The following is an 11,327-nucleotide window of genomic DNA, read 5'->3' on the forward strand; positions in this document are numbered from 1 at the left end:
GATAAATAAATAATTAAATGAATAATAATGAAATATTGTTAAGTTTGTATAGGTATAACTTTGTTATTTTTAAATTAATTTTTATTATTATTTTTATCATTATAAATTAAAATATTATTATTATTATAATTATAATTATATTATTATTATTAAATAAAATAAATTTATATAAATAAATTGATGTTGTATTACTTTTAACTTCAAAAAAAAAAATAGCACAAGGAGAAACAAACATCAGAAAAAATTAACAATGGCTCTAATATTCACATAATCATTTTTTTAATAAAAAAAATATTTTTATTAATTTTTTTTAATTATATATTAACAACTAACTATCAATCTCTTAAACATAAATAATAAAAAAAATTAAATAAAATTTAACAAATATTATTATTATTATTATGTACAACATAATAACATGAAGTAAGCACACATTGAGCTTGGTAATTAAATAATGTTTAAGATGAATGTATTTAGTAAACAAAAAAAAAACTTAAAATATTTAGAAGAGAAAAGTGATGATGACGTTAGTGCATGTTTGTGCCGTTAATTAAAAAAAAATAATAAATTATAATAAAATAATAATACTAAATTAAAGTTAAAAAAATTCTTCAAGCACACTCACTTCGGTTTTCGTATCTAGACAATCAATCAACAAAAATCGTTGTCTATTTTCTACATGCAGATCAATGCTATTTTTGTATGATCGTATCATATCTCTACACACATCTTATATAACATTTCACGAAAAAATAACAAAAACGGAAAAATATCAAAAAAAAACTGCTTAAAAAATATATAAAGACTTTTACAGGGAAATCTTGTTTCATCATTAATTATACAACATCATTAATTTAAAAAAAAAATAAAAAATAATATTTTTATTATTATAATTAGCCGAAAAAAATATCAAGACAACAAAAAAAAAATTGTAGGTGATGAATCAGTGTGTCAAATAATATCAAAAGATGATGAGTCTAATAATAAAAAATTATTTTATCTAAAAAAAAAATTCAAGCTCACACATATATATTATATTATTATTATTATAATATATAAATTATTATAGATGAAACATGAAAAAAAAGTTACTCAAAAAAAAATATTCATTATTGTACAATTTTTTACAACATATATACATAATAATAAATACTAACATGGAAGATATATCATAAATATATACAAAAAAAAAATATCTGATTAATATTAGGAAAAAAAATTCGCATATGATGAAAAAAACATATAAAATGCGGTATCGGGCACAAGTCGATTTTTTGTTGAAATAAAAAAAATTAAATTCATGAAAAAAAAATATTCAAAAAACAAGTTCATCAAACATAATAAATATAATAATTATAAAAAAATTATTATAAATAATCGTATTTCTTATACACATCATACATATTTACATAGATAATTAGAAACATTATTACAGATGATAATAATACTATTTTATTAGTGAAAAAACAAAAAATATATCAAAGTTATTAAATTAAAAAAAAAATAAAACCAGGGTTGTAATAATTTTTTTATGAACGACCATGGAAAATAATAAAAAATAATTACACAACATTTATGAGTGTGTATTAAATTTCAAAAAAAAAATATGATAAATGTTAACTAAATAAAAAAAAATACTTTTTTGATCAATCATAATGATTATTATTATTATAATCTATAAAATGTAGTATAATTAGCTTGTCTACAAAAAGCTATCTTGAACATCTTATACATCAATCAATCGCGAGTGCTATCATTAAATTTAACACAAATTGCTATGCAAACAACAAATCCTATTCATTATTCACTTACTTACTGAATTTTCCGCTTCATTTATTTTTTTAAATATTTTTTTTATATTTCTTGTTAAAAAATATACAAAAAAAAATCCTAAATTAAATATTATTAAAAAAAAATGCATCCAAAAAATTGTTTACCAAAAAAAAAACAAAAGAAAATTGTTAAAAACAAAAAATAATCAAATTGATAAAAAAAATAATGAATAGTGATAGCGAAAAAAAATATTTATTAAAAAAATTAAAAATATAAGTAACATTGTAGAGCACGGCCAACAGAAATAGTCAATTGTGTATTTAATGATAGCAAAAAAAATAAGAGGACAAAAAAAACTATATATTTAAAAAAATTAAAATAAATATATTATTATTAATTAAATAGATAAAATATGTATTATTATAAAAGTTGAAAAAAGAACGTACTAGACAATGTGGATAAATAAACAAAAAAAAAAGTAAAAAAAGGACTAAATACGTGTATTTTTTCCAATTTTAATTTTTGATAAAATTTTTATAATAAAAAAAATCAAACTAAAATTATTATTATTATAAATATATAAGATAAAATGCCAATTTTTCGTTTTTTTTAATTATAATTAATAATTATAAATTAAAAAATTATATTTAAAAGAAATATTCCAAAATAACATTCATTTTTTTTTTTATTTTATACAAAAAAAAAATATTTAAAAATTAAATAAACATAACCATATCATAATGTTATAGATTGATGATGATATTACTTACTAAACGTAGAGTTCTCCATAAAACTTAAAAAAATAAAAATATATGAGAATGGCTTTAAAACATACATAAAAGTTAATAAGTGAAGAGAAACGGAGAAAAAATTAATTAAAAAAAAATATGGGAGAAAAGTTTTTTATTTATCAAAAAAAAAAATGTCCTGAACTGAACAGAGAATTGAACACAAAAAAAAAGTAATTTATAGGAGATTACGATGATGATGTGAATTTATTATAATTCATTATAATTAACATTATATTCTTATTAGAGATTATTTATATATACTACAAGATATATGTATACAACATATAGATTTGAGAGATTTGAGAAAATCAAAAAAATGTCAAAATAAAAGACATGATAAATAAATAAAGAAAGAAATGTGCAATTCATTTTATTATTAAAAAAAAATAATGATATAAAAAAATATTGCTCATAAAAAAAATTTATATATGAAAAAAAAAACGTGAAGAATTCAGGTGCAATTATACATGCGATTTTTATTAATAATTAAATTAATTTTTTTTGTTTTTTTTTAAGATTTAAATATTTTTAATTATTATTTAAAAAAAATAAATAAATAATAATATTTCTTAATTATATATAAAAAAAAATATATAATTGTTATAAATCAAAAAAAAAATTTTCAAAAATTTTTCCAACTTTTTCTCACATCTCGTATCTCTTATCTTCTATAAATTCTCATGACACGAAAAAAATATAAAGTTAAAGTTAATGATCATACAAAAAAAAATTATATATATTATGCCACTTTACGGTTGTGCGGATAAATTAAAGATACAAAAAAAAACAAACAAAAAATGAAGAAAATGGTTCAGAATTCTTTTTCAACTCTATTATGTGTGTTTTTAAATAAAATAATCTCTCCACAAAAAAAACTGCACTTTGTTAAATTTTTATTATTTTTTTTAATATAACATACATAATAATACAATAGCATACAAAAAATTAACCAGGCACCTCCATTCCCGCCTATATTTTATAAAAAGTGGATTTTACAACTACTCTACATAATCTCCCTTTAAAAAAAAATAAGGTTTCTCTATCAAAATATATATTTAAAAAAAGCAAGCAAGGAGAACTTTTTTCAGTTAGAATTTGGTTGCTAACGACAATCACAGTATTAATACTAGAAAAAAAAAAGTTTTGCGGCGATAATTGGTGTCTCAGCGGCTGAAATTTAAAAAAAATATAATAATATTTAAAATAATAAAAATTTATTCTAGATTCTAATCTTAAATACTATAATGATAAAAACTATGATAATCTATATAATCTATACTTTTATCAATCGATATAAAAAAAAAAACATATTTAAAAAATATATCGCAAGGCTGTATTTTATGCCACTTTTTATGAAATATTCAAAAAAATCATTAAACAATAATAATATTAATAATAATGAAAAAAAATGTATAACAAGGATTAAATTGTGCTTTAATGGGTTCTGTGTTGTCATTGTTGCGAAAATCAATCAATCATAAAGCAGTAAGATTTTTATTTATTTTTTTTTTATTTTTTTGAATCTCATTGGTGATGGTAAGATAAATAAAAAATAATATTTTTTTTTTAATTTTAATAATAAAAAAAATATTATTTTAATAATTCTTTAATTAATTAAACATTAAGAAGACAATCAATTTTTGCAATTTTTTATTATTTTAATTTTTTTTCTCAATATAGTGCAGTAATATTAATTAAACATACATATAAAACATACACACTTTGATAATCATAATTGTTGCTAATCTCTATCTTAGTAGATATATTTAAATAAATAAATAAAAGTAATCTATGATCATCTAATCAAATAAAAAAAAAATTATGAAAAATGTGTCAAAATGAGCCTAACATTCATTTTTAGATAAAAATTTCTGTTTGTTCCTCCTTTTTATTCATTATTAATTAATTATAATAAAAAAAATGTTACTACTTAGAAATGTCTTGTTATAGAAACTTTTTTGTCTCAAAACTCAAAAATAAAGAAACAAGAATTGTATAAAAAAAGGGCTTGATGCTAATGGTCGCATTTAATAAAAGTTACGTTTAAATAGAAAAAATAATAATGTATGAATTAAAAATATATAGAAAAAGAAAATAATGATAATTTTTGTCGTTTTATAAAATTATTATGATTATTAATTAATTAATTATTATTATTGATATATCGAAAAATAAAAAAATGGAAAATGATAAAAAAATATTAAATAAAAGTAAAATCTTTGAAAAAAATATCTACATTATTATAAGCATTGTATAATAATAATTATAATAAAAAGAGGAGAACATTAAATAAAAATAAATAAAATTTAAAAAAAAATTGTTGTTTTATTTAATATTTTAATTAATTTTTTTATATTAAGAAATTTCGAGGAAATTTATTTTTTTACTGTTATAAAATCAATTTTATTTAATTTTGAAGATTTTTAAAAATAATTTTAAGTTTTTTCCAATTTTTCTTTAATTCTTATATTTTTTACTTAGAAAAATATTTTTATAAAAATGATAAAATTAAATTAATTGAGAAAATATTTAATTTTGTATTTTTTTTAAATTCTATTGAATTAAAATTAATATTTTTAATTTTTTTTTTTATTTATTTTTTTTATTTTATTTTTTTTTTATTTATTCATTTTTTGATAAATAGAAAAACATTTTTAAACAATTAAAAAAATTTTATAAAATTAAATTAAATAACAAAAAATTAAATTTTTTAAAAATTTTTAATCAAATTTAATAAGTAAAATTATTTTTTTTTTCAATATTTCTAATTTTTCAGCTTACAAAAATATAATAAAAAAAATTAAATTAATAATAAAATCAAAAATTAATTAAATGGCAAAATATTTAATTTTATATTTTTTTTTAATTTAATTTAATAAAATTCAATATTTCTATTTTTTTTTTTTTTTTTTTAAAAAAAAAAATAATTAAATGACAAGATATAACTTTAACTTGTATGTCACTTTTTTTTTTAATTAATTTAATTAATTTTAATTAATTTATTGTTATATTTTTTTACGTCAAATATTGAGAAATATTGAAGAAAAATTAATTTCAATTAAATTTATTACAAAAAATTATAAAAATAAATATTTTTATTATTTAAAGCTTTTTGGGTCTTAATTTTTTTAAACATTACCTGAACAAAACTACATAAACTTTTAATATAGAAAAAATTTATAAAATTTTTTTTTCTGAAATTTCAATTTTTTTACGTCAAAAATAAGAAATTTGAAAAAAAAATAAATTTGAAGAATTTTCTTACCTAAATACTCAAAAATGATGAAATTTAAATTAAAAAAACGTCAATTCGAAGTTCTAAATACAATAATTTCATTTATTTAACATTTTTTTTACTTTGAAATCTGCAATTGGTAATATAAGAGGTAAGTTATTTGTTCCTATTAAGAGCGCGTGCTTCTGTCAACTACTTTTTTCAAAGAGTGCTTGGAAAAACTGTCTCTCTTTCAATTTTTTAAAATATTTTTAACAAAAAATAAAACTTTGCCGTCATCGGTTCACAACAAAAAAAAAATAATAAATTTACAAGTACCGAAGTGAATTAGCGCCAGCGTGTGCCATCAAGGTATTTGCCGCTTGTTGCGTCTCCAACAACAGTCGAGCCTCCTTCATCCATTCCTCCGAGACTTTTCGCGATGCGCCCTTCAGAAGATTCATGTACTTAAGTGCTTGTGTCAAATCGCCGCGTTCCAACCAGTAATTGGCCCGATTGAGAATATCAAAGTTGTCAAATTGACTAAAGTCGACGGGTTTGTCCTGCAACTCGTCCTTCGTGATCGCTTGCGACGGATTTATGATGAACATGGATTGCAAAAAGGACAGTAAATACACCGGGAGACGCGCACCTTCTTCGGGCACCATGGCGAGGCGATGTGCCATCTTGCGAACTTGAATGAAGCGTTCGCGTAAAGCGTCTTCGGGATAAACGCCGCGATTGACAGCCTCGTCGGGCAGACCTTTGATGACGACAGCAACGAGTTCATCACCTTCGGCGGCAATTGCAACAGCTTTTAGTTCATTTGAAAGAGGGCGAAGCTTTTCCTTCCATGAAACGCCGGGTTGGCCAGCACGAACCGAGGACCAAAGAGCTTGACAGGCACCCCACAAGTTTTGCGCTTGATGAGCACTGCGTTCGGAATCGGCACGAGCTGAAATTTATAGAGAGAAAATTAATTTTTTGAAGTTAGGAGAGGATTTTAAAGCAAAAATTTTCAAGGTCACCTTTCATTTCCTCTTCAACTTCTGTGAAATTGAAGTTTGTAAGCGTGAAAAATTCAATTTAAATTAAATTTTATTTTAAAAAAAAATTTTTTTAAGTCGCATTTTGACATAAAAAACCACGTGATTTTTATCCCAGTTAATATTCTAAATTTTTTCCCTATGCAAATTTGTTTTTTTCTATTGAGATTCATACTAAAAGTTTTGAATCCAATGAGAATCACACATTTCGCCCCAGTTTACATTTTATTTTTTTTTATCCTAATTGACATTCTTTATTTTTTTTTATCCCAATTGACATTCTAAATTTTTTTTATCCCAATTGACATTCTTTATTTTTTTTATCCCAATTGACATTCTTAATTTTTTTTTATCCCAATTGACATTCTAAATTTTTTTTTATCCCAATTGACATTCTTAATTTTTTATCCCAATTGACATTCTTAATTTTTTATCCCAATTGACATTCTTAATTTTTTTTATCCCAATTGACATTCTAAATTTTTTTTATCCCAATTGACATTCTAAATTTTTTTATCCCAGTTGACATTCTAATTTTTTTTTTATCCCAATTGACATTCTTTATTTTTTTTTATCCCAATTGACATTCTAATTTTTTTTATCCCAATTGACATTCTAAATTTTTTTTATCCCAATTGACATTCTAATTTTTTTTTTATCCCAATTGACATTCTAAATTTTTTTTATCCCAATTGACATTCTTTATTTTTTTTATCCCAATTGACATTCTAAATTTTTTTATCCCAATTGACATTCTAAATTTTTTTATCCCAATTGACATTAAAAGTTTTCATCCCAATGCAAATTTTAATAATTTTCCGCCCAATGCACATTAAAAATTTTCAACCCAGTGCACATTTTGAAAATTTTAGACAAACAAAAATGAGTTAATTTTCTCAAAATGCAGTAAAAATCCCTCAAAAACATCCAAATTCTCACCTTTGAGTGCTTCATCCATTCCCTTAATCTTGCCAATCATCGAAGCCAATTGCTGCTTGTAATTCGCATTCTCATTGGACAACTTTTCCTCCAATTCCCGTTGGAATTTGCGACGCATCTCTTGTTCCTTGATCTCCAAAGCCTCCTTTACGTGATCGATATGCGCCTCCGCTTGTTGCTTCAATGCCGACCTAAGTTCACGTTCAGCTTCGTGTCGAATTCGCAACATTTTCGCTTGATTCTCAAACTCAATTTCGCGTCGTACCTTTTGCATTTCGTATTGCACTTGAGCTTTCACTGCCTCCGACGATTGTTCGCCATCTGCACCGCGAAGCGCATCCAAAGCACGTTTCAAACGCAAATCGCCGTCTGTCGTGATTTTTTGCAATTCCTTCTGCAAAGCGACAACTTTCGAGTGAGCGAGCACCAAAAACAGGTCAATTTCCTCTTTGGACAAATCGAGTTTCTTCTGGGCGAAATTCACGTTCGGAAAGAGTTCTTCGACGTCTTTGATGAAGTGATTGCGAGCGGTTTCGATGTTGCGCCAATATTTCTCTGTCAGGTCAGATTGCTCGATGGCACTGTAAACTTCCTTCTTGGCAACTTCGAGGTTGTCGAGGAAATTGCGAACTTTCTCTTTGAGCACCTCTTTCGCTTCTGCGGGAACTTTCGAATCACTTTTGTACAAAGATTTTTCGATGTTTTCTAAAAAAAATTAATTTTTTAAAGGATTTTGTTGCAAAAAAAAATTAAAATTTTCTCACCAATCGCCTTTTTAGCTTCATCAGCTGCAGTTTCAGCAGCACGAACGGCAGTATCGCGAGCGTTAGTTTTGTTCTTGAGAATCATCCAAGATGAGTGGTCGATTTTTTCGTGAGCTTCCTCAACGATTCGCTTGACATCGTCATTGTAACTGTAAAAAAAATATTTAAAAAATTTATTTAATTTTAATTTCAAATAAATTTTATTTTATTTTTAATTAAATTTTTAAAAAACTTCTTTTTTTTATTTTTATTTAAAAAATAGAAAATTCATTAGAAAAAATTATTTTGAAAGAAATAAAATAAAATTTTAGTTTTTCATAATTTTTTTAAGAAAAATATTTTTAAATTTTAGAAATTAAAAAAAAATAATTTTGAGATTTTTTTGACGTTTTACAATAATTTTTGTTAAAAAATATATTGAAATAAATATTTAAAAAAATAATTAAAAAAAATTATTTAAATTTATTTAAGAAGTTTAATTTAAAAAAATTTAAAAATATTAAAATTGATAAAAAAAATAATTTTTTTTTAAATTAAAAATTCATTTTAGAACAATAAAAATTAAAGAATAATTAAAATGTTATTTTTGATTTTTTTTATTTTTTTATTTATTTTTTTTTTTTTTTTTTTTTTGAATAAATTTTGAATCTAAAAAAAATATTATTAAAAAAATATATAAAAAAATAAAATTGTGATTAAAAAAATCAAATTAATAAAATTAATTTAATTTTAAAAAATTAAATTTAATTAAATTAATTTAAAAAATTAATTAATTTTATTAAAAAAATTAATTTGAAAAACAAAAATTGTTTATTATCTTATTAAAAAAAAATATTTATACCTATTTAAATTTTTTTAAATTAAATTTTTAAAAAACTTTATTGTAAAAAAATTATTTAAAATAATAATTCAAAATAATTAATTAATTTAATTTAAAATTTTTAATGTAAAAAAAATAAAATCTTGAACTTAAAATTTGAATTCATGATAAATTTTTATATTTATTTATTTTTTTTTTAATTGATTTTTTAATTTATCAAATGAAACAAAGGACAAATTTCGAATAAATTAAAAATATTAATAAAAAATTAAATTTTCTCACCCTTTAAGAACCTTCACAGCAGCTTGATAATGCTTAACCGCCGTATTTGCCGCAGATTCCGCGAGTTTTTCCAATTCACTCACATCACGAGGCAAAACTGGCGCCGCAACTTTCGGAATTTCAGCTTTAGCTTCCGATTGTTTGGGTTTCGCGGCGGGAGCTGCTGCTGCTGAGGGCGTTGGCTTCACCAATGGCGGCGCAGGAACACTCGAATCTTGCTTTGGACTAGATTTTGCCGGAGATGCTGGCGAGGATGTGATTGTTGGCTTGTAAAGTTCTTCTAAAAAGGTAAAAAAATTGTTTTTAACAAAAAAATTTGAAGAAAAAATTGTAAAAAAATTACTTTTGGGTTTTGTTTCTTCCTTAACAGCTTCACTGCCGCCTCCAAAGAATCCCGTGACAGCTGACGTGTATTCATCGAGCTTCTTGGAGAGATCTTCCAATGGCTTTTCTTCTTGCAAAAGGATTTTCAAAGCTTTTGCCGAGCCCGGAACATTTTCCTCAACGAGTTTGCGGAATTCTTTGTCGTAACTAAAAATTTTTTTTTTTATTAATTTTAAATTTTTTGCTATTTTTGGTTAAAAAAAGGAAAATTTCTCACCTGGCATACGCTGCAACTCCTCCGCCGACCGCAAAAGGAGTCAAAATAACGAAAAATTTCCCGAAGCCCGCTTGCTGCATCGGCGGAAGTTGCTGCCCGTTGGCGTAGGAACGCGTGACATGTTGCGCCAAGTGCTTGCCGTGCGTGGCATTGCCGCCCGAAAGCTGAAACGAGACAAAAAGTCAGGGTCAGAGGAGGTATAACAACAAGACAACACACAAAAAAGGTGTTATGTCACACGAATCGCGAGTTGTCGCGATAAGAAATTCGCCGATTTCGACTCTGAAGCATTACCGCAGGCACTTTTCCACAATTTCTCGCTATTACGTATCGATACATCCTCGAAAGTCACGTATTATTGATGCACTTCTCGCATTAATTGCAAGAATTTTAGCCAAAATTCACTCGCGAAAAGAGTTTACGAGTTGACTGCCTCCGGTTTCGTATGTCTTCGGCTCGTCCCAACTTGATTCCGTTGCGAAAAACTATCCAGCGACTCTGAAATTAAAAACAATCGAAATCGTTTGTCGCATTTTCGAACGATTTCTTGCATTTTTTCGCATTTTCCGGGATTTTCCGTCATTCCAGCCAATTTCAAGGACAACGGTAGGTTCAAAAATTATCAAAACCCGTCGAAAAATTTCATAATTTCAATTATTTCTGTATTTTTATCGCAGCTTAACCTCGAACCGCCGCCGAAATGTCGATGCCAATCAATCCGAAGCCCTTCCTCAATGGTCTCACGGGCAAGCCAGTGGTCATCAAGCTCAAATGGGGTCACGAATACAAAGGATTTCTCGTTTCCGTCGACGGTTACATGAATATGCAGCTGGCAAACACAGAAGAATATGTCGATGGCGCCGCAACGGGTCATCTGGGCGAAGTTTTGATCCGGTGTAACAACGTTCTGTACATCCGAGGCGTCGAAGACCACGAAGAAGGGGAAATGCGGGACTAATTTTAGCTAAAAACGCGGTAGAAATAAGCATCATTCAGTCACGGATTATTGTATCAACTTTATTTTTCGTCATTTTTCATACAAATTTCATTCATTTCGTCAATAAAAGGTACTGTCACGTTACCGAATTACGCTAAAT

At 24.5% G+C, this 11,327-nt stretch overlaps 2 protein-coding genes across 2 annotated transcripts; one reads left to right on the plus strand and one right to left on the minus strand.

The window, feature by feature from the left end:
- Nucleotides 1-6,055: 6,055 nt before the first annotated feature.
- On the minus strand, nucleotides 6,056-10,674 carry LOC134835920 (MICOS complex subunit Mic60). The gene is made up of 7 exons (XM_063850942.1): nucleotides 10,525-10,674; nucleotides 10,231-10,394; nucleotides 9,973-10,160; nucleotides 9,630-9,909; nucleotides 8,528-8,676; nucleotides 7,764-8,468; nucleotides 6,056-6,733 (listed from the first exon to the last, which is right to left on the minus strand). Exons 1-7 carry the CDS (start codon nucleotides 10,567-10,569, stop codon nucleotides 6,108-6,110), a joined length of 2,157 nt encoding a protein of 718 aa, XP_063707012.1. The 5' UTR covers nucleotides 10,570-10,674; the 3' UTR covers nucleotides 6,056-6,107.
- A 17-nt stretch (nucleotides 10,675-10,691) lies between these two features.
- Nucleotides 10,692-11,322, plus strand: LOC134835921 (small nuclear ribonucleoprotein F). The gene is made up of 2 exons (XM_063850943.1): nucleotides 10,692-10,836; nucleotides 10,908-11,322. The coding sequence occupies exon 2, from the start codon at nucleotides 10,931-10,933 to the stop codon at nucleotides 11,186-11,188; it is 258 nt and encodes an 85-aa protein (XP_063707013.1). The 5' UTR covers nucleotides 10,692-10,836; nucleotides 10,908-10,930; the 3' UTR covers nucleotides 11,189-11,322.
- The last annotated feature ends 5 nt before the right edge of the window (nucleotides 11,323-11,327 follow it).

Source organism: Culicoides brevitarsis, chromosome 3 (assembly GCF_036172545.1).
Source record: "Culicoides brevitarsis isolate CSIRO-B50_1 chromosome 3, AGI_CSIRO_Cbre_v1, whole genome shotgun sequence".
Taxonomy (NCBI): Eukaryota; Metazoa; Arthropoda; class Insecta; order Diptera; family Ceratopogonidae; genus Culicoides; species Culicoides brevitarsis.

What these genes read in the sequence shown, in the direction of transcription:
- LOC134835920 (XM_063850942.1), bottom strand. Translation starts at nt 10,569, where the DNA reads ATGTATCGATACGTAATAGCGAGAAATTGTGGAAAAGTGCCTGCG. An exon ending in ATTGTGGAAAAGTGCCTGCG is followed by an intron (nt 10,395 to 10,524) that starts GTAATGCTTCAG and finishes GTCTCGTTTCAG; the next exon opens with CTTTCGGGCGGCAATGCCAC. An exon ending in AATGGATGAAGCACTCAAAG is followed by an intron (nt 6,734 to 7,763) that starts GTGAGAATTTGG and finishes TATAAATTTCAG; the next exon opens with CTCGTGCCGATTCCGAACGC.
- LOC134835921 (XM_063850943.1), top strand. Translation starts at nt 10,931, where the DNA reads ATGTCGATGCCAATCAATCCGAAGCCCTTCCTCAATGGTCTCACGGGC.